Source organism: Lathamus discolor, chromosome 5 (assembly GCF_037157495.1).
Source record: "Lathamus discolor isolate bLatDis1 chromosome 5, bLatDis1.hap1, whole genome shotgun sequence".
Classification (NCBI taxonomy): Eukaryota; Metazoa; Chordata; class Aves; order Psittaciformes; family Psittacidae; genus Lathamus; species Lathamus discolor.
The window spans coordinates 65331224-65353454 of NC_088888.1; the positions used below are offsets into that span (position 1 = coordinate 65331224).

Sequence of the window (22231 nt, forward strand, 5' to 3'; positions counted from 1 at the left end):
ATCTAGATAACCCTGGGTGGATGGGTATCCTGGGTCGTGCCTAGAGTCCTTCCATAAGCACTCTGGCTGACACATGCTGCTGTCATAAGGGAAGGAATCTTGGTCATTCCATAAGAAAATAAGTGATTTTCTCCATCATCATGCTTTGGTGACAGCACTGTCATCCAATCCACAAATTAATCCATTAGTACATACCTCATCTTTTGATTTTTTTTTTTTAATTATTTATTTTTACCAACAAGCCTTACTCAGCTCTGAGTTATGTTCTTTGCTTGCATCATGTATCCTACCATCCCGTTTTTTCTAAGGCCAGGCTACAGCAGCTGTTGCCAAAGCTTTTGTTCACCTCTTATTCTGCCTTTAGACTCCTATTAAAATACCTGCAACTTGCTCACTTCAGTAAATGAAAAAAGAGCGTAAAGCCAGCTCCATTTTAAAGTCTTCTTTTGTCTTGCTCTTCTGCCACCCATTGGGTTCAAATATCTTATTTTTACCTTCATCTGTAAAAAGCACACGGTGCTGCAGTTTAAGGAATCAGTGATGATTCTGTTGTTGCTAGGCCACTGGTAGTTGTGCAGAGGTGGGCTTGCTTGTGATCGGCTTTCTTGGAATTGGCCACTGGTTTTCCATGTTTGAATTAACATTACAGAATTCAAACTTACTCTGGATTGTCTGGAAACTTAGTGTGAAAATAACTGTAAGACTGCTGCCTAATGTTTGCTATGTTCTGCTTAGACCTTTAAGTTAGCCTGATGCCCTTTGGATTTTATAATTAGTCAGGGGCTTGTGTTTATTTCACATTGCACAAGTTTCATATTTGTTTCATGTTTGCTGGTGTCTGCTGGTGAAAATGCCACCTTGTTGGGGAAGGTAGTTTTGTCAATAATAAAATGAACTCTACAACTGGCAGGTAGTAGAATGAACTTGATGCAAATTGTTGTTGTTGATAGAGTTATCAGAGTACCTGTTCAGTTGTCATAGACTTGCATTGCCTGGAATTGATGGATTGTTTTGTAAGATTTATTATTATTATTATTATTGTTGTTGTTGTTGTTGCTGTTGTTATTATTATTAAAGATCCTATTAAATAAAACGTGCTTTATTATCTTTCAAAAATTTGCAAAATCACAGGTAGGATTTGTTGGCCAGTTTAACTAGGAAATTATCTAGGGGGTTCCCAAACTGGAGATGTGCTGCTAACATTGCTCTGTGTTCTTTAGCCACAAAGTATTCACTAACAATGCAGGAAGTACAGGTTTGGCTCCCTCAAATATTTGAAAGGATGCAAATCCCTGGGACTGTCTGAATCTTCAGAAAAATCCTCTTCACGCAGGGATATAGGACACCACGTCAGGAATGCCTGAGCAGGTAATGTTTCCCTCCCAGTAACTTTGTGGAACAGGTCCAGGTGTCCCACCTTTCTCCCCTGTAATCTCTTGCAGACTGACTGACTTTTTTCACTGTTTTGCCATCTGTCTGAATGAATAATTCAGCATTTTGTGTAACAGCAGAATAGCTCAGCAGGAGTGGCCAGCAGGGAGGTGTAAGGGTACCCTGGCCCTGTGAGCCGGGTGGCTGCCTGCTGTGAGACCCAGATTTCTGAGTGATTTTTCTGCATGCCTCAAGAGGAGCTTAGACTGAAAAGCCAGTTCTCTGCAGTCGTGTTGTCAGGTGGCACGTCTGGTGCCCTCCCTGTCTTACACGGTTTTTTGACTTCCAAATGCCGGCTGTCACGTGGAGTCTGGGGGATGTGTTTTTAAGCAATAAACATATCCTTGCTTGTTCTGGCAAATTTTCACGTTTGCCTCATTACATCTTTTCACCCACATACATTCTATAAGCACAAAAAGGCATGTAAATAAATGGCTCCAACAGTCATTTTCTAGGTAGAAGTCAACACATGCAGCTGGGTAGAAAGGTGCTTTAAATCATCTTATACGTCTTTCCTCAGAGATGGCACTCTAGTTGTGAGACAACTGTTTTTTCAACCTGCTCCAAAGGATGAGTTGCCTTTTGAACAGTTAAATATTTCCGTGCTGTTAAAGTAGCAAGTTGAAATGCAGGTGAGAAAGTTCAAAGCCAAGGTTGAAAGTTCAGTTTCAACTTTTAATTTTATGCCTTTTGTTATTTTGTGTCACAGCCTAACCGTTGTTTTCACTTAGTGTTATCAAGTAAGTAACATAGAGTTTGCTTATTAAAAATAGGCTATCTTTCTTTATGGCAATGACAGTGAATTTCATTCTTTTTCATATCCTGTGTTAGATAATAGTTGAGAGAATAATAGATTCCAGGGACCTTTGATCCACCATTATTGTAACCTAAAAATACAACTTAATTTTTTTTTTCCCTCTGACCATAATGATTTTAACCTTGTGTACTAATTCGAATGGGCTTGTGGGGGCAGAGTCTTAAATGAGACACAAATGAAGGAAAAATTGCTAATGCTGCCACTGTATATCTAATGAGCACTGTGTAATAAACCATAACCTCTTCAACATTTCTGTGGAAAATGGTGTGATTATTTTGGATGGTTGGCCCTTTGTGTATGGCTCATTACCATCTGGCATAATGTGTATGATATAGCCTGTAATTGTCAACTCTTATTTGACATGCTGCCTTTAATAAATGTGACTTGCATGGCTAGAACCCCCTAATGGTTATGTAGAAAACTGTAATTAAAGAAAATATGTATGCTTAGGTAAAATACACACTCTTATATACATAAAATAATTTTGTAGATCGTCTCTGTTTGAATTTATCTCCTGCTCTTTCTGGGAACACTTGTATGTATTCCCAGGTTAGTACAGCGCCAAATGCGTTGCATTACCAATGTGGATACCTAAACGTGTGAAGACAGATATGAATTCTGAATGTAGGTTGTTTCCTCTTGCAGAATTTGCTTAAAATGGATTTTGAAATGTTTATTCTCTGTGCCGTAAGATAGAATTAATATGTCTGTAGTAATAGAACAGGTTCCCAGCCTGGATTTGGATGCGCCTTCACTGGGAAGTAAGTGTAATGGGCAGAGTGGTGCTGATTTTGATATTTCTCCTGAATAAGGTGACTGAAATAAATGCATTTGGAAATCCCAGTGCTTGAAAGCATCTAGATATCCGTAAAGGAAAATGGGCTTCTGGCCAGTAGTAAGTTTTCAGATACAGTGACTAACATTATCGGCTGCCAAATCTAAGTTGTCTTTTGCTTATTTTCTGAAAATTTTCCCTCCTTTGGTTTTATGGCTTATGAATGCGTGAATAACTAAGAGACATCATTTCAATAGTCACATGGGCTTGCAATACAAAACAGGCACTAGGATTTCCCCAACTTTAATCAGCTTTAATACTTGTGCTTAAATGGGATTTCCTCAGGTATTACCTTCAATTGTGCCTTTGTCGAAGTCCATTTTTGCTCTTAATAATAGATTTTGGAAAGTGCCTTCACTTTGTTCTTCTCTAGATTTGCTTACATTCAAGCTACTGGATTTTATTTTATCTTTGCTTGATAATCTGAGTGTTTTCTTCTCTTGCATTTGTTATCTGTAGTGCACATACAAGTCAACCTTAAGGATTTGGTGTCAGCCTTCTACTTACTAAACAGTAGTTTCTCCCTTTGTCTGTTTTCTTTACTCTGATTATTTGTATTACTCTTCTCAACTTTTTCCTGCTTTCCCAAATTCTTTTGGAATGAAGCTTCCCAGTAGTGATTTCTACTGGCATCAGAAAGCCGGTGTTGACAGAAACACTACTTTTGCTAGTATTCTTTCCTTAAATGATCAATGGATCCTAGCTTTTTTGACCACATTGCTAACCTGTATCTTAGCTGATTATCTGGGATGATCTGTTCCTTCACTATCCTTCCACATTTTTCCAAACCTTGAGTGTTTTTCCTGAGAGTCCCTAGTCCTGTATGTGTATATGGTCTGTTTTCCATAGTTCTAGCTGGGATTTTTTGACTGATACGTTTTGCAATTCATATTTTCACTTGAACAAAGCATATTGAACCAGCTCAGTTGACTCTGTGTTGAGGATGGTTCATTCTCTTTGCTGTTTACCATCTATGTCATTCCTTTTGTGCAAGTTCCTGAGCACAAGTTTTTTGGGCCTACTAACCAAAAAATTTTAACTACTGCTGCTGTTATAAATGTTATTATTCACTACTGGGCTGGAAGATATTTATATCTGTTGTGTAAATGTATTGATTAAAAATATAAGAGGCTTTCTAATATCCCTTGACTTTATGTTGTTATGTTTCTACCCAATCTTACTTAATGGACCAATGCCGTTCTTAAAATTCTTCATGGCATTGAGGGTTTTTGAGTATATCCTTTTTATAATTGCTTTTGCAAAGCTCCCTGCCAGTCTCTGCATTTTTCTCATTCATTCCTTCATCAGTTTTCTTCCTTGCCTTGTTTCTCTGATTTGCATTTGTTGCAATCAGTTTTCCAGTTTGTTTGAGCTAGAGAGGAAAGGAATTATAGCTGGTTTGGCTTGGTCTAAGCCACTTTTTTTTATTTTTTTAATTTTTGTTTTGGTTTTAATCAGCTTAGTCTTTTTAACTGGGGAATTGTGGCTTTTTGGTCATATATAAAAATATTCTCTAATAGTTTCCAAAAAGTATTCACATTCTTCTATTTAATTTATCTAATCCATTCACATTGTTTTATCATTGGAAATATTGCTTCTGAATATTATGTCATATTTATAAAGAATGTATACTGGTTTTGATTAAACTGTTTTCATACAACAAATGTATTGAGATCACATTCACTTACACCTAAATTTTTAGTTCTGTTATTAACTCTTTGAGCAAATTAAATTTTTAATAGGGATTTCAAGTTGAATGCAACATTTCTTTAGCTAGGAAATTTCCTTTTAGAAATTCAAGCTGGTGACAGTACGTCAGATTGCCAAAATACATTATTCAGAATATTCAGTATTCTCGTGTACTATCTGCAGCATCATTTGCAAAATGAGAGGAGCAGGTTTCTAAAGAAGTAAACATCTGAGCTCTTGCTATGACTTGATGTAGTACTGGATATGGTTTAGATGATTGTTAATATAACCTATTGCAGACAACAACTAGAATTTCAACTTTTATTTATTTGAAGCTTAAGTCTTGGTAATTGCCTTATAAAAAGACAATATTGCATTTGGCAGTTTTACTTCATTTTGGAAATGTGAATCTTCCCATAGGGATAACCAGTGATTTTTAAATGGGGATTACAGTATGTGATTTTAATAATGTCAGATTTTAATAAATTTGACAATATGCTTATAAATAAGTAGCTCTAATTTTTATTAGAGGGGTTTTCTGGTTTTTTTTTTCTTTTCCGTTTTGGTTTTTTTTGTGGGTTTTTTTGGGGTTTTTTTTGTTTTGCTTTTTTACCACCAGTGTTCAACTAATCCAAGAAATCTTTTTCCAGATATCTTAATATTTCTTTCTTTACATCTTCAGACGAATAGTCTTGTTTATTTCCTTTGGTTTGATAAGTTAGATTAAGCTAGCCAGCCCTCCTTTAAAAAAGAGAGAGAAAAAAAAAATCTGTGAAACCTAAACTGTAAAGCTACTTTCTTTTAATAATACTTACATAAGTATTGGCACATGTCTAGAGTCTTCTTCTCTATCAGTATAGAAAGGGTCTCTAAGAAAAGGAAGAGTAATTGATGTCTCCCTTTTTAGCACTTCCTAGTGCTTATGAAATCTGAGATGACTGAAATAAAATGCAGAGCTATTTAAGTTTCTCTTATCCTTGCCTATGGGGCTTTTTTTTAAAAAACATACCTAGGCTTCCCTCCATGTCTCACATCTGAGCAATGAAAAACGTTCTTTTAATACCTGTCCCCTGTAGAATGTCCTTTGCATTCTTCTCGCTATTGAAGTTGTAACACGACAGAATTTGTCTTTATAGCAAGTGTATTTGGATTCTTAACTCGTCAGCCCAACCCTCCTGCTCCTCATCTGTTTGCACATCTGGATTGTCACTGCTTTTCTGGATCTTACAATGGTTAGATACTTCTTACTGTGCAGGTTTCCTCTTGATGTTCTCTTCTTTATTGGTCCCATGCTCCATGTCTGCCTCCCAAGTCCTGGAAGACGTGAGTCTGACTTACTGATTCTGGTGGTATTTTTCTGCTGGCTTTTCTGATTAACACTTTTTCTTTTAAACTGAACTTGAGGTAGTGATTCTTACCAGGCCTTTGTCTAGATTCCCTCACGTGCTTCCCAGAGTTGATGCTTTTGCTTCCAGACTAGAAATTTCCTTTTAGCCTGTGCGATTCGAAAGAGGAATCACTCTGATGGTGCCATCCAGCAAAAGAAAAATGTGCTGTGCTGTAGGCTGTGATCAGTATTACTTTGCTGGCTACTAGTGCCAAATACAGGAGTAAGCCAGATAGTCTTCAGACTCAAGTTCACCAGTTTGGGCTTCATTTTGCTGGTGGATGACAGTGCGGATATGAATTGCTTGCAGTTCACTGCAGGCAGCTGGCTCCTAGGTTTTGAGGGCTCCTAGCCACGCTGTAGTGACACAGTGGTGGCTGTCTTTGGACATCAGTGGCACTGGTTGGAAACTGATGCAAACAGGTGAGCTTTCGGTTGCTGTCTGGAGAACAAAGGGAAAATTGGTTGTTGTGTGGTAGACCTAAATTAATCATGATTCAAGTCAAGACTATCAAAACCCTTCTTTGTAATTCCTGTGTTAAGAAAAGAAAGAGGAGCTGGACTTCAAGTGCCCTTTTCCCTCTCCTGCCGACTACCCACAGTGCTTAGGAAAGCAGGCTTGCTGAATTCAAGTGAACATCTGCCCACTAAAAATCAAAACATTTTCAAGTCCTATAATGGGCTGAGGGAAGAGCTTACTAAGGTACATTAGGGGGAAAAGAAATTAAGCAATATTCAGTGGCAGGGGTGATACAAACAAAAATATAATATCTTTTCAAGAATAAAGAAGGCAAAAATACATGAAGGAGTATAGGTAGAAGTTTAACTTCAAAAGCTGTAATGCTAGGAAGGGGGGAAGAAGATGAAAGAGGGTAAGATAGGGAGCTGGTTTAAAAATAAACTGATTGACAGGAATGCAATTAAACAGCGTACTTGGTAAAGTTCATAGAACTGTTTTCTTTCAACTTCCTTTGTCCCTCAAGTGGAAGATGACCCTACAGTAGCTTAGTGACCAAGATAGGAGGAACCACAGAAATCTTAGTCTCTGACCTTGTTAAAGGATAACAGTGGGTAGATATTTTCTGCTGGATACAGGTCATGCAATGAATATTTGGTATTGTGCTTAAGTCTGCTTCTTTATCCTGAACATTTTTCCTGTTTGTGAAACCACAGCACCTGCCGTACGTGTTCACTGGTTTAAACACATTCCCTCCCCAACCTGCTTTTCTTTCTGTTCATTGGTCACCAAAAATAAGTAAAAGCACTTACCTGCCCGAATACATTGTCAGTGCTAAAGATTATTACTTTAATGCTTTAGTCAGTGCCTTTTCGTATGTAATTTTCCTCAAGAGCTATTTTATTTCTCAGATTTGCATATATATAATATATTTATTATTACAGTTGTCACTGAAACAGAATGGATGTTGGTATGTATTTTTATTTTTAATCCCAAGTATAACGGTTTTCATCCAAATTTATCTTTTGTATATTGACAGTCACAGACAAAACAATCAGGTGTTGGGTGTATACTGTTAGTCACTTTAATTCAAAAGCTCAGTGATGAGAGTTCTTAAAAAATTTTTCATTTATCAGTTCCATTGTCTTTGTATGCTGCAGTTGCTTCCATTGCTGAGAATCTTAGAGTATGGATTTTAGTGGCTAATTTAAGTCTTTCATCCATTTCTGTGCAATAATACACCTACTATTAACATTTTAAATTATTTAATGATTCTTTGCATAACCTATCATCTTTTGAGAGGGCCAGTGTAGTTCTCACTGTTAGCTGATGATGAAAGTTAAACTGATTCAAGTTTTCTTGCTGTTAACTGAGAGCTTGAGTTTCCATTGCAAATACTGCAGAGGAGTATTTAAGCTAAAGTATTCTTTTGTTCACAGCAATACAATTTCGCTATGTAATGTTTCTATTTTATCATATGTTTTGCAAAACGCTATTATTTCTTTTTAGAGTAGGACTTGAAATTGGGGACTGAAGTCACGTATAAGAGCTCTTAAAGAGATCGCACTGGCTAATGTTTCATAGCTCCAAATCTTTAAAGATAGCACAGACAATAAAGAGAGTATTCAGGATGCCAGGAAGGAAGTCTGCAAAACTAATTTTTAAAAGTTGCATAGGAAGTTTACCATCAAAACCTATTTTGGTTTTTTTTTCAGTATTTTGCTGAAAAAATCAGTATTTTGATACTATTTTATAGGGGTTTTTTTTTCAGTATTTTGCCAGTCGCCTTTACTGTGTCGTACAGTTTTGTGTAAGCTTTAAAATTTGTGTTGGACTCTGCATGAGATGTTCATCTCCATAATAAGACCATTAGTGATACTGTGTGGTGAGGCAGACTCCAAGGCGTATGAATAGGAAATTTGAATCCAAAATAAAATTGTGAAATGAAAAATTGATTTTATTTTTTTTCTTTAACACAGAAGTGTATTTACAGCGTTTCTTCATTAGTTCTTTATTTTTCTCTATAGATGTAGTGCCTGTGTGAGTGTCGGGTTTCTACAGAAGTTGTATTCCTTACTTTGGCATCGCAGCAGCAGGATGTTGCAGCTACGGTGGTAGTTAATAAGGATAGATACAAAAGACTTTTTGAAGTCTGCTCAGCAAAGTTCACCAAAACATACTTAAATCTCAGTGATCTGTGTGCCTTCATTGGGGGAGAGGGCCAAGGGGAAGAAAGAAATTGCACTTGGTTTAGGATCTAATTGTCTATATAACCTAATTTTGCATTTTTCTAGTATTTTCCTGCAAGCTGGTGTTTCACAGTCAGAGAGTCAATATAGCTCCAATGGACCTTGCTGAGTAGTTTTTTGATTACTAGTAAAGTTAATGGGTTCTTTGTGCTTTCTAGAATGACAATTACAGCTTGAGGAGCTTACAGTCTAAGAGATACTTTGTATCAAGCATTTTGCAGAGATCTAGGTTAGGTATCCTGGTACTGGAAGTGGGGGAGCACAGAGTCAAGAGCAGGAGAAGAGGACACTTAACTGTTCTCTTTTGCACACTACAAGCAGGAAGGGTCTGTGAATTAAGATTTTTATTAAACAGATGTCCTGGGTTCAGCTGTAACTGTTATTTTTCTCCTTCTTAGTAGTTGATGTGGTGCTGCGTTTCTGACTTCAGTCTGGGAGCAGTGCTGGTAACGCTGAAGCTTTTAGTTGTTGCTAACAAGAGCTCACTCCCATAAAGGACTTCTCAGTCTCATGCTCTGCCAGTGAGGAGGGGCACAAGAAGCTGGGAAGAAGCAGAGACAGGACACCTGACCCAGACTAACCAAAGGAGTATTCCATACCACAGCACGGCATGGCCAGTATATAAACAGGGGAGAGTCAACCAGAAGGAGATCACTGCTCAGGTTGAGTTGGGTATCAGTCAGTGGGTGGTGAGCAGTTATATTGGGCACCACTTGTGTTTGTTGTTTTCTTTTCCTTTTCCCCTTTTAGTTCTGTATTCTCTCTCTCCCTTTGTTATCTCCCTTATCATTATTATTATTGGTGGTAGCAGCAGTGATTTGTGTTATACCTTAGTTACTGGACTGTTCTTATCTCAACCCGTGGGGTTTACATTCTTTCAATTCTCCTCCCAATCCCTCCCGGAGCAGGGAAGGGGAAGAAGGGAGAGAGTGAGTGAGTGGCTGTGTGGTTCTCAGTTACCAACTGGGCTTAAACCACAACAGAGTAGGGAGAAAAAAGATAAAGAGAGCCAAGAACAAAGTCTGAGGATCTTACCAAAAACTGGGAGAAGTGGGGGGAAAAGTGTTGGTAGATAGTAATTGACTTGAAAGAGTGATGAGCCAGTATGTCCTGCTTACAGAAACAGAGGTTGTGGAGTCTCCATCCTTGGAGATATTGAAAAACTGCCTGGATGTGGTCCTGGGTGACCATGTCTTGGTGGCCCTGCTTGAGTGGCAGGGTTGGACTAGACTGCCCCCAGTGGTCCCTTCCAGCCTCAGCCTTTCTGGTACCTCAGTTGAGGAGGGAAGGGTGGGCTGTATTTCACACTTAACTCTGGTTAAGTAATGCACCTAACAGCAGAACTTGTACTTGTTTATGATCCATCAGAACTTCTTAGTAAGGTCCCCCAGGTACTGCCCGAGTCTCTGTACTATCCTTTTTGGAATAACCATTCCTGCACATGGGTTGATTTTTGGAAGGGGAGAAAGAAGAGGACATTAGGGCACACGTGGAGCGCAAAATGGTATCATCTCTCGAAACATGTCTGTAAGTAGAGTCTGTGGGATATTTGGTGATGGCTTGCAGGGAGTGCTTACTTCAGAGGCAAAGGCTGTGGAAATATATTAGCATTTGGTGAAAAAGCTTTCCCAGTTCTTAGCCTGATTCCATTCAGGAACTTCAGGTGTTTTAAAAATATTGACTGTTTTCTCAGTACTGCCTTGCTATGTAGGTAATTCTTGTGGTAACCACTTCTTTGTTGTCTGAACAGGGGCTGTGGAGCAGGAAAAGGGTGGAATCAGTAGGAGTCCATAATCCCATTGCCCTGTTGTTTCTGCTTTTGTATGCTGTCATATCTTGTTATTCTAAGTTCAGCACTGCATAAACATTTTTTTTTTTATTCTGAGATTAGCTGCTTTCAAATACAGAATTATTTAATCACTGACGTGTACTTCAGGGTAAGACAGCTGTATACAGTATTGCTTTAACCATTCAATAGCAACTTGATAACAGCAGGGTTTTTTTTGTGGGATGCTGGCCTTTACAAAGTCATGCCAAGAACCCTCCTGTATCTGTAGCAGTGCTGTGGACTTGTTATTATGCCTGGGTATTATGGAGGTTCTCACAAAAAAAATATTAAAAAATCTATTGCCTGGGATTTCTGCAGTAGCTTTGGTTCTTATAGTTTGCTAAAGAGAGAGGGTGGAGCAGCAGTGTAAAAGATCAGAATTAGAGGCAGATTATCTCCCTAATATGGTTCTTGTTAGCACAGATAATATGAATACTGTTTGGAGAACAAATGGATTATGGAAAAAGGAATTAAAACATCTAGATCCTGAACATTTGGAAAGCATGACACTGATGTATTTGTGTAACCTTTTCACGAAGAGTGATGCTGAAGTCAAAGAGGGGATTTTGATTTCCTTCATTAAAAGCCTATTAAATGAAGAAATAGGACAGTCGTTGTTTTGCTTCAATAGTTGGGGGTCGCAGAGGCGGGCCTGATCTCCTCAGGATATTAATGCCTGCTTTCAGCTGGGGGAAATGAGCCGTCGCTTGAGTTAGCTGCAGCTTTATGTGCTCGTCACTAGGGATCCCCATATGTCCTGGGATCTGCGGCAGTCGGAAATGGCAGAGCTCGGCAGCAGAGAGCAGAGGGCTCTCATTGCTATTCATAACAGGTAGCTCGGCTCAATCTGCCCAGAGCCAAGTCTGTTTAATGTTGATCAGCTGTCCATCTGATAACCCGAATTGATATGGACATTTCCTCCAAGGGCTGCCCTGGCAATGACAGCAGGAGCATCGGGATGTCTTGTTAGTCTTTTTCTCCAAGCTTGAAATTTTATTAACCCTTTGTTAGAGCTAAGCCAAATGTGATTACAATACTGTGGCTGTAGGTTGTGGGAGTTTCTCCCTAGCCTCTTTGAAAAACAGCGTCAACCTTCAGTTCTATTGTCTACATGGAGAATGGCTGGCTGTTTTGTTTTCAGGTTGTTTTTCTCTACATGGAGCAAAAATTGTGAATTATAAAGGCGGTTTTAAAAACAGCTCAAGTTTTTGTGTGTGTGTGATAAAATATGTTGGGAACCTCTGTTTATCCTCATGTCCCAGGTCATCTGCCTTCTGCCTGCCTGCCCAGACTCTACTAGCTCTTCTGTCTTGCTAATTGGCACAGATCACTGGCCTGAAACAGTTGCTGCTGGGGTTCTTCGCAGGTCAGAAATATTTGGGGCAGAAGGTTACTTTAAATTAATATAATTCGATGTGGTTGCAACACATCTGCACTGTCCTGAGGAAACAGTATTAATTTACTGAGTACTGTGCTGGTAGTGAGGCAGAATCTAAGCTGAGCATGTGTGAGCAGGTGTATGTGTATGTGAAGGTATGGAGCAGTTTGGTTACTCAGCTCCTGGTCGCTTCTTGAGTAAGCACAGGGAGCATAATACACCTTTGTACTAGGGTGCAGTTTGATTTGAACTTTAGGGCCTTTTAATCATCTGTCTAGTTGAGAGCATGCATTGAATTTCTGCTCTGCTCATATGTGAAGTCTCCATGACATAAAGGGAACTGCTTGAGTCAGAAAACATGAGAATGTGCTGAAGATTTCCTGGGGGGAAAGTCTGTGTGTGTCTAGGTTTGCAGCATTAAGAGAATGCTCCAGTTGCTCAGTTCTCCCCTCCACTTGTCCCTGCTCAGTTACTATGTCTGTTCATTGCCCTGTTGTAGTTCTGTGCTAAGGTGACATCTCTGGGCTCCTTGGAGTGACAGTCACTAACTATCGGGGTCTACAGGGTTGAGTTGTGCAAAGAGGGGAGGAGAGGGTTGTGCCAATGACTCTTGTCATGCCTTTTCCAAAAATGAAAATAAACAGAGGGCAAGCCCCTATGGGATAACCTTTGTGGCCAGCCTCTCACAGGGATTTAAACCCCTAAATTCAGGATGTGGCACAGTGTGTGTTGGAATAAGAAGCGATTTGTAAACCCATACAAATAAAATCTGTTCTGCCCCTTTGCTGGACAATCACCTCTGCTTCTCTGCCTCTTCTGACTAAACCAGCTAGTGAAATATTCTTAGTACGGTTTTAAAATGTTCAGCTGTTTCCCCTCTCCCCCCTGCACCTCCCTCTTCTCCCTCCTACCCCCTTCCCCCTTGGTATTATTGAACTGCAAGGTATCCTGTTATTAATTTAACTCTAATTTGAGCAGTCATTGACTACAGCATTCTTACGGTGTTCGGATCTACAGTGCTCGTGACTCCCCTGCTGATACGTTCTTTGTTCCTTCCCATCAGTTCTTTCTGCTTGGCAATTTCTTCGTGTCAGTGTCCCTCAAGCTTCTAGAAGACAAAACAAAAAAAAAGAAAGCACCATGAAGACTGTATTGGTTACTTAGCTTTGTTTTGTGCAAGAATTCAAACAAATGACAGCTCCAAATGGAACCTGTGGTACCTGCAGCTTACCTGGAAATACACAGTGATAGTTCTCTGTGCTTAACACCTTCTGGTTGTGGCTTCTGGAAGTGCATAAAAGAACTATGTGGTAATTCCTAAAACATCTGTTTAGCACATGTGGTTGGTTTTTGTTTGGTTTTTTATGGGTTTTTGGTTTCCCCTAAGAATATATGTTTTACTGATAGTATCAAAAATAAGTGTACTTTTTCTTTGCTTTCAGTCAAAGAAGTCTGGCTGAGATTACAGAGCTGATCCACACTGCCTTTCTGGTGCATCGTGGCATAGTGAATATTGGTGAGCTCAAGTCCTGCGATGGCCCACTGAAAGATATGCAGTTTGGAAATAAAATGGCTGTTTTGAGTGGAGATTTTCTTCTAGCAAATGCTTGCACAAGCCTTGCACAGTTGCAGAATACCAAGGTAAAAAGAAAAATTAACTTCTACTGCCAGAGCAAGTTAACAATTAGCGACTCTTCCGAAAGAGAGGCCCTTTAAAAAATCAGCAGTTTACATATGTCTGCATATATGGAACATCCTTTAAAGATGGACATACTTACGTTATAGCTCTAGGTGGGTTGCCAGGCTGCTGCTGCTGTGAACATGTTTACCACTGCCCTATAGGATTACTGTGGTGATGTCCTCAGTAGACATTCTGAAGCATTGTGGTAATGGATAAGTGGTTCATTTGGTGAATTTAGCATGTATATGGTGGCATGCTTATGACTACACCACCTCTGGCAGGCTGCTAGCGGAAGACATGTTTGGTTTTTTATTTTGTTTTACCTTATGCTTTGTGGATGGTTTGTCAGTCTTAGGGAATTATTGGGGGAAAAGGCTTCACTGCTTTGTCTACACAACACTCAGGTGACTTTTTACTCTTAATGAATTTATGTTGTTAGGCATTTGGATGCCCCTGCATATTGGGTTGCCTTATTAATGTGGACGTACTGGCTTCTAAAGAGGAGCTGTAATCCAGCTGCTCAGCCAAACTCTTTGAAACTTTACAAGTTTTTCATGACAAACAAATTGTATATATGTATAGTCTCAGAAAATGAGCCTGATGGAGACCTTAAGAGATCATTTTCTATTGGGTTCTTCTTTTCCCCAGATAGGATCAGCTGCAACAGATTCTTCTTTACATGTTTGTCTAGCTTGATCTTTAAACTTCCCATGGTGGAGATAGATTCTTGGACATCCATGTGCCAGTCTAGAATAACACCTAATTATGTATATGGCTGAAGAACTTAATGTGCCATCCAGTGGAAACAGCAAACAGTTCATTTTCGCAGGGGTGCTCTTCATATGTCTGAAGATTGCTGTACATCCTAATGTAAATAAATGTTTGCCATGCATGCAATTGTCAATAGTCAACGTAATTTTAATCATGAGCTTAAGGAGTCTATGTTTTTAGATTCTCATGCTAAAGCTCCTGGTGATGGTGGTTGAGTATTTCTGTACTGCTTTGATCATGAGTGTGACAGTTTCTTTCAAAAGTGGTGTCATTTTGTAACATAGAGCTGAGATTCCGGAGAAGAGACAGAAAATTAGATATCAGTCTGCTGGAATAGTGAGTTAAGCCTTTATGGTGATAACTGGTAGTAACTATTAAGAAAAGTTTTAAATAATGCAGAAATTTAGTCATACCATAACCAAAATGGGGTGCAATTGATTTTACTAATTATTGCTGATTTGTACCTGTTCATTTCAATATTTTTTAATACTTCGTAAGATATGGGGCAAAGAATTTAACCCTACATCAATTTTTTTGTTTCAGCATGAGAGGAAACTTATAAAATGTCACACCTATTACTTTGCATTTAGTACATCATAAAGTATTGCAGCAGGAATATAATCCCTGAAGACTTGCCAGGAAACAAGCCTACAGTGAAATGAAGCGCAAGTGCAAAGATACACTTTTTTTTTTTTCTTCTTTCTTCTTTTTTTTTTTTTTTTTTTTAAAGCAATCATTATACCGCATGTTGGGAAATTCTGCCAAAACATTTTAGCACTTTTTTTCATTTTTCTGACATCTAAATACTTTCATAGCTTCTACATACGATAAGTGGGATGCCATTATGGAAACTGATTGACTTAGTAAATTATTCTTTTTCATACATCTAACCCTACTAGCAAAGTTAGAAAAAATTGAAGTACAAGCTATAGAAATCTCTTGACAGGTGCAATGATTTAAACATACTGTATTTATTCTTTTGTAAATGATGAATTTTCAAATCTGGCATCTGTTTTTCAGCAGTGTGAAATAACTGTGACTTTTTTCCTTCATAATGTTTTGTTTTCTTTGATGTAAAAAGTAAAAATCACAGTGCTGCTTCTTCACTGGCGTTTACTTGGTAGCTCAGCAAATTGGCTAATGAAATGAGCAATGTTACGTCGTTGCATGCATGGTACTGACCATGGTAGTCTGTAACCTCTATAGGTATGCGTAGCTGTTGTATAGACTAGAATTTAAAATAAACGGAGATTTTACATTAACTGAACTGAGATAATTTTATTGTGTTGTTAAACTCTAGTCTGAGCTTGTGTATGATGCATTTATCTCTGCTTCTCTTGGGGCTGACAATTAGATGTGAAATTCTGTAGTCATAATGAAATGCAGAGCTATTTTATAATTGCCAAGGGTAAAATTAGCGAAGTCAATTATTTTCCCTTAGGCTTTTCCCTGTAGATATTAAAAGGCTGCAAGGTAATTGCCTTAGGTAACACTTTGATTTTTAAATAACATTAAATATAGGAGTTGTTGTTAATTCGTAGTAATTTTCCACTTGCTACTGTTGTAGAATCTATCTGTAATAATGTTAACAAGATTTGAGGCTCAAGGCTTGTGTTTTTGGGGGTTTCTTTTAAACTTATGCTCATACTTCTTGTATGTTACTGAAGTTATGCAAAAGAAGGGTGGGGGTGTTTTTTTGTTTTGGTTTGGGGTTGTATTTTAATATCTGAGCCCTCAAGGACTCTAGATTTCTTGAAGTGTCAGGAAGCCTCCTGTAAGCTAAATTCTGCTGTTGTACTGTTATAAAGTCATCTAAACTTTTGTTTTCTGAACATGCAAAATAATTCAGAGAGAATTCAGGAGAAATTCTCATTTTCTACTTTGTGAAATTATGAGGCATTAATTATAATTACGAAGTTGGTATTGACTGTGGTTTAAAATAAGGAACCGAAGGGCAGATGTGTGTGCATGCTGCATTTCTGTAATTATGGCAGAGTTCTACATTTATTCAGATAAAAACTTTAAAATGAACAGTAATTTCTTCAGAAGCCTTTTACGGCTACAAAGCATTAGATTGATCAGATCACGTGTACTTACAATTCTTTTATACATTCATGTTAAGGTTTTGATCACCTTATACAAACTATCCTTTTTGTATTTGTTGGTCTACTTTGTATTTTGGATGGTGGCTTTTCTTGGCCTGCCAATTGTGGTGATAAATTACGTTTGAAGATAATATGGATAAAAATCTTATTTCAGAGCTGCATCCTGTAGTAGATTGTACATTGCTAACCCATGGATTTTAAAACAGAATTGAGCCCCAAGACAAATTTGTTGGGTTCTTTTAGTAGATGGTGTATCAGCAGTGGGTTTAGGAACAGTGGGCCTTTGACCAGGAAAGGCATATTTGGTTTTTGCTACTTAAATAGTAGTAATGCCTGGTAATGTGCTGGTTTATTAGATTGGGATGTGTTTATGTGGCATAATGGTATTACTTTGAAAAGTTTTCTCATTTTGAGGGTGCAGTGTTTTGATACTAGGATTGTAATAAGGTATTTGTAATAGTCATCGCAAACATGTAGATGTGGGAGAGATGGAAAAGCATGTTTGCCTAATAAAATAGGGTACCTCCCAGCTATTTTGTGGCTATATGCAGTTTTAAGTAATTATGTGAATATATCATTAAAAAGTGTAAGATGATATGTTTAACTGTTGGTTCTTCGCTGCCATCAGAAGGTACTATGTCTTTAACATTTGTTATCTTACTTTGCCTAGCCAAGGCTATTGGTATGAAACTGCTAACAACAACTTTTGTTGTTTGAAAGTCCTTTGACTCTGGTCTGGTGGCATTCAGATGCAAACACAGCAAATGTAATAAGCATTAGTTCTGTCATCTGTCAGATAGATAAATGATATGGACATTATAACACAAGTGATGTGTGAATACACACTGTGATATTATCAAGTAATGTGCTTTTTCAGTGCATATCACAGATAAATTAGAAGAAGCCTTTTGCTTCGTAGAGTATTAGAATCATCAGTTGTCTTATGCAGCTATGGAGAGGGTGCATAAAGATATAATTGTGACCAATTTTGATCCTCCTGTACTCGGAAGACAGTGATACATAAAACTTCAGAAGGATGAAATTATGCGTTTTAGTGCAATGCCTACTGTAATGTGCCGATGACTAAAGAAAATGATAAAATAGTATGTAAATGTACTGCTTGCAACTCCATAAACTGGTAGGAAGGCATCCTTTTGTATTAAAAAAAATAAAACAAATAAAAATAAATGGCCCACAAACCAACCAAATTCTCATCACCAGAAAACAACACAGCCAAACAAAAAAATACCCCCAACCCACCCCCAGAACAAAAGGTAAAAGAAAAAAAAGCAAGCCTACCCATGAAATACAGGCAGTGGTAATGTTCTCCATACTTCTTCCTGAAATCTTAAGCGTGACTGTTTTCCCACTATAATTCATTGAGCTATTGTTGGAATGATTAAATTATTCACAGAAGTGTTTCAAAATCTACAGCCTGAAAGCTTGGAATTGAATTCAAGAATCTTGTCTATCAATGCAGAGCTTTGCCAGAAGACTGCATTATGGAGCATTGTTTTATTAAGCATTATTTGTTTATAAATAAACCGTACCACAGATGTAGTACTTATATAGTGGATGCATTTCCTTATGTTAAGTTTATGTGTTCTTAAAGGCATAAATGTGTTGTTTATGTGTATGTGAACACAAGGCCTATTTGGTAAACAAGTTAGTCATATAAATCTTCCTGTGTCTTCCTGTTGCAACAATCTGAATGTACCTTGTGCTTCATAAAAGAATTGCTTGATCTTCAACTGTGGTTTCTACTTCTGGTTGATCAGTTTTAGTCGTATTGGAAAAGCTGTTTTGAACTTGAGCGACTTGGTTCCTTGCTGACCAGTGAAGAATATGGAGAGCATCCCCTTTCTGGAATTATGCCCATTGCCTTTTTGATGTAAATTGACATTTTTGAGAATTGACAAAGTTAGAATCTACAATTTTATTTTTTAAATGTAATCTAATTTAAAAAAGGTGGTACTTGTATCAGGCTTTCTCTTGCCTTGAATGCTGCCAAGAGAAGAACATAATCTTTAAAAAAATATATTTTAAGTATTAAAACAGTGAGAAATCATGGATTGGCTAAAGAAGTTATTCCCAGGATCAATGGCAGTTTTGTGGTCCTTTCTTCAAAACTGAAAACTTGCTGTAAAGGCCATGAAGAGTGCATCCCATCAAGAATCCTGTCAGAAATACCCTTTATAAAAGAAATGCTTCCTTGCCAGTGTAAAGGCAGCCATCGACTTGTAATAGGTCCAGATTACTGTCCCCTAGAACAGTGCTTTATGTTTTGTTTGAGGTGAGTAGAAAAGTGCTTCTCGGTGGTAAAAGTAAGTGTGAGATGAGTTATTTTGAGAGCAATGAAAGTTATTTTGAAAGAGCTATTCTTCGTTGTTTTCTCTGGTGGAAAATTTTAACCATAAATCTTACTAAGTATATTTATGTTACATTTTACATAAAATAAACAAGGACCCTTAATCTGAATTTTCCTTCTGAGATTCAGTAGCTGATTGATGAGAGAAGGCAGGAATAAAGAATGATGGAGAAAAGGTGAGAAGCAGGAGTAATGTGTTTGCTCACAGCTGCAGTGTTAATAGAGAAAAGCAGAAGCTGCTGATAAAAGCATTTTCAAATCAAAGTGTGTATATTTTTTTTAATTATTTTAACTTTTCACCTCTGCTCATGTCTCCTTTTTCTTACCTGATACAAGCTGCTGTTAGAGATAAGTACCTTTAAAATGATCAGTTCACAGAGCAGCTAGGTAATGCTGAGGCATGAATTTGATAAGAAGTAGAGATCAGATTAGATTGAGACCCACGTTATGAAGTTAGATAGTGAAGTTGAGTTCTTTTGGAGTGGGGGAAGGGGAAGGGAAAAACAACCTCCACAGTTTTTTCTAGAAAGCAGGGTAAAGAGCTTTTCGGAAGTATGTTACCATGTCTGTCTTGCTGTACTGTCCCAAGTCACTGTTTGATGGTGATTTACTGGACTAGATAGGGAGTGGGACAGTATCTATATTGCTGAGTATTTTTATTCTGATTTAGTATTTTAGAGTACGACATGGATGTGTCTCAAAAACAGGCACTGCTGAAAAATGTAGACAAGTTTAAAGAGCTCAGAATTTATGGAAAAGTACCTCTAAGTAACACTCTTGTCTGGGTAAAGGGGAAGAAGAAAACTGATGAAGAATGTAATGTTTTTGAACCTTTAATGTAACATAGAATCACGGCATGGTGTGTGTTGGAAGGGACCTTAAAGATCATCTACTTCCAATCCCCTGCCACGGGCAGGGACACCTTCCACTAGACCAGGTTGCTCAAGGCCCCATCCAACCTGGCCTTGGGTGCTGCCAGGAATGGGGCAACAACAGCAATGTCATAAGACAATGTAGCCATCACGATGGCATTATTACAAAATAAAGCTCTTCCTTGGGCAATCCTAAAAAAGCAGTTCTGTGTCTTAAAATATTGAGGTGCGTTCTCAACATTTGCATACAACTTAGCATATATTTTATTGGGGAATGCAAGAACAGTTCTGAGAAATGAATTGTGATTCATACATAATTATGCATCAATTCTTAAAACTGTTACTTGTTTTAATAATAATTTTAGGGTGCAACAAAATTTACAAATCCGTATCTCTTTCTGAGAGATGAATTTGGTTTCAGTTTATCTTGAAGTAAAACATAAAAGGAGATCGTATTTAAAACAAACCTAATGTCCATTTAATGGATGTATTGTTTTTCCTGCCCCATGTTCTTGAACACTGGATTTTTTAATACGATTTCTGTACTGAAGTTTTGTTAACAGTCATGTGAAGTTCATTTGGTAGTAAAAAGGCACTCTTTATAATAGTTGATGGAGGCATATACACTTTGGGGGGAATCCTGTATGTTAGAGATAGAAGTGAAAATCTATTGGAATCAAATTTTTCCCACCTGACCTTAAAACTCATGTCTAGCATTTCTGTTGTCATTAGAGGTAATGGTTCTTGTGATGGTGATGATAAAATTGTAGAATGATGCTAGTGAATCTCCTGATTACAGCGCTGTGCTCTTCCCATTGCCCCACCTTTTTTTTAGGTTATAGTTCCTAAAATAACACCTGAGCATATGAAGCATTTGGTTTTCTGCATCTTTTACACATTTTTGTCTATTATACTTTTGCTATCTCTAACTGATAATATAATTAAATACTTGTAAAAATTTCATTATCCTAATGGCTCTCGTTATATGTTTGAAAAGTAATCTTTTTAAGAAGTTAAATTAGAGGATTAAGTGACACGGTTTATTAACTTATTAATTTAATTGAAATTCTAAAAATTGGCCTTAATCTGCAATTGTGGTAATAGGCTAGCAACAGTCTTCTGTTTGATCTGTAAGAGTTCTGTTGCACTGCAGTGAATGTTGGGTTTGAGATTACAACCACTAATGTTGTTTTGATTCCTATCCATTGCATTCATTAAGTAGTCCTTTCACCTTAATGGACTTTTGCACCTGTACCATTTTTTAAAGCTAATGCTTATGTTTTCACTTCCCCAAAGCTAGACTTCTCTGGGGTTGCTATAGGTCTGTATTGAAAGAGTTTATTTTTCTGTGATTCTTGCCCATGGTACTGCTGGAAAAAATTATGTTTAGATTTCAGTCTGTTTTCTGTCCTCCCACTTCTGCATGAAAAAATAGGGAAAAAAATAAAGTGGGTGGGAGAGATCTCAAAAAGTGGTTTCTGCAACTTCCCTTAAGGCCATATATGACTTACAACCAGTGCCTTGTAGCAGAATGCTTGCTGCAGAACATGGAAGGACTGCGATTGAGACTGATACCAGAATATATAATCATAGGTAGCATGGAATTATCAAATCTACCACTAAAGCTCTTTCACAAAACTATACTGCAAAAATATTTTAAAAGCATTGAGGCATGGAGCTATCAAGAACAGAATTGTGAGGTTTTGAGATTCTGTCTTAATGCTACATGGGCTGAGCAAGTAAACAGTCTCAGGAGAAAGTTATCCACTCAGTTGTGATGAATTTTCAATAGACTACTAAAGATTTTCATACCGGTTTGCACAAAGTCCATTTAGTGTTCTTACCTCTGAATTACCCCACGATTTCCTCAACTTGCGTTTGAATTTGCCTTCCTCATAGTAGCAATTGGACACATCTTTCTGCTTCTCTGGTCTGCCCAGCAGACCAAAGTCAGTGTTCACTACTTGATTTCCCAAACTGAGTACCTGTTATTATTCCAGGTAAATACTGTCCTCCTCAGAGGTAAACCACACAGCTGCTTCTAACACTTGGTTAAATAGTTCTTTTTCTGACAGAACTGCTGTTTGTCTCATTCTAATTAACAGGATGGTCTGCAAAATACTAATGTTATCTATACATGAAAGCAAGAGGGCTTTTCAGAGATGACAAGCATCAGTGAAGAAGTGAAAACTAATTTGAAGAAACTGAAGAAAAAGCTGATTTTCTTGAGAGGCAAGCCAGAGGTCATTCAGGATATCAAGATAATCATACCTGGCAAATGTGTCTGGGTAGTTGGGGTAGAAGTGTCTGTCCATCTGGTTTCCTCAATGTATGACACTGACCTGACAGTTGTATAGTGGTGA

The 22231-nt window shown here is 37.8% G+C and overlaps 1 protein-coding gene across 5 annotated transcripts in view; it reads left to right on the top strand.

Annotated features, from left to right (window-relative positions):
• The window catches only part of PDSS2 (decaprenyl diphosphate synthase subunit 2), a 122744-nt gene that overhangs the window by 65535 nt on the left and 34978 nt on the right, over positions 1-22231 (top strand). For all 5 annotated transcript variants that reach the window (XM_065681113.1, XM_065681114.1, XM_065681115.1 and 2 more), the window contains exon 3: positions 13514-13712. In XM_065681113.1, the coding sequence (XP_065537185.1) occupies positions 13514-13712 (199 nt within the window). The remainder of the gene's footprint in view (positions 1-13513; positions 13713-22231) is intronic.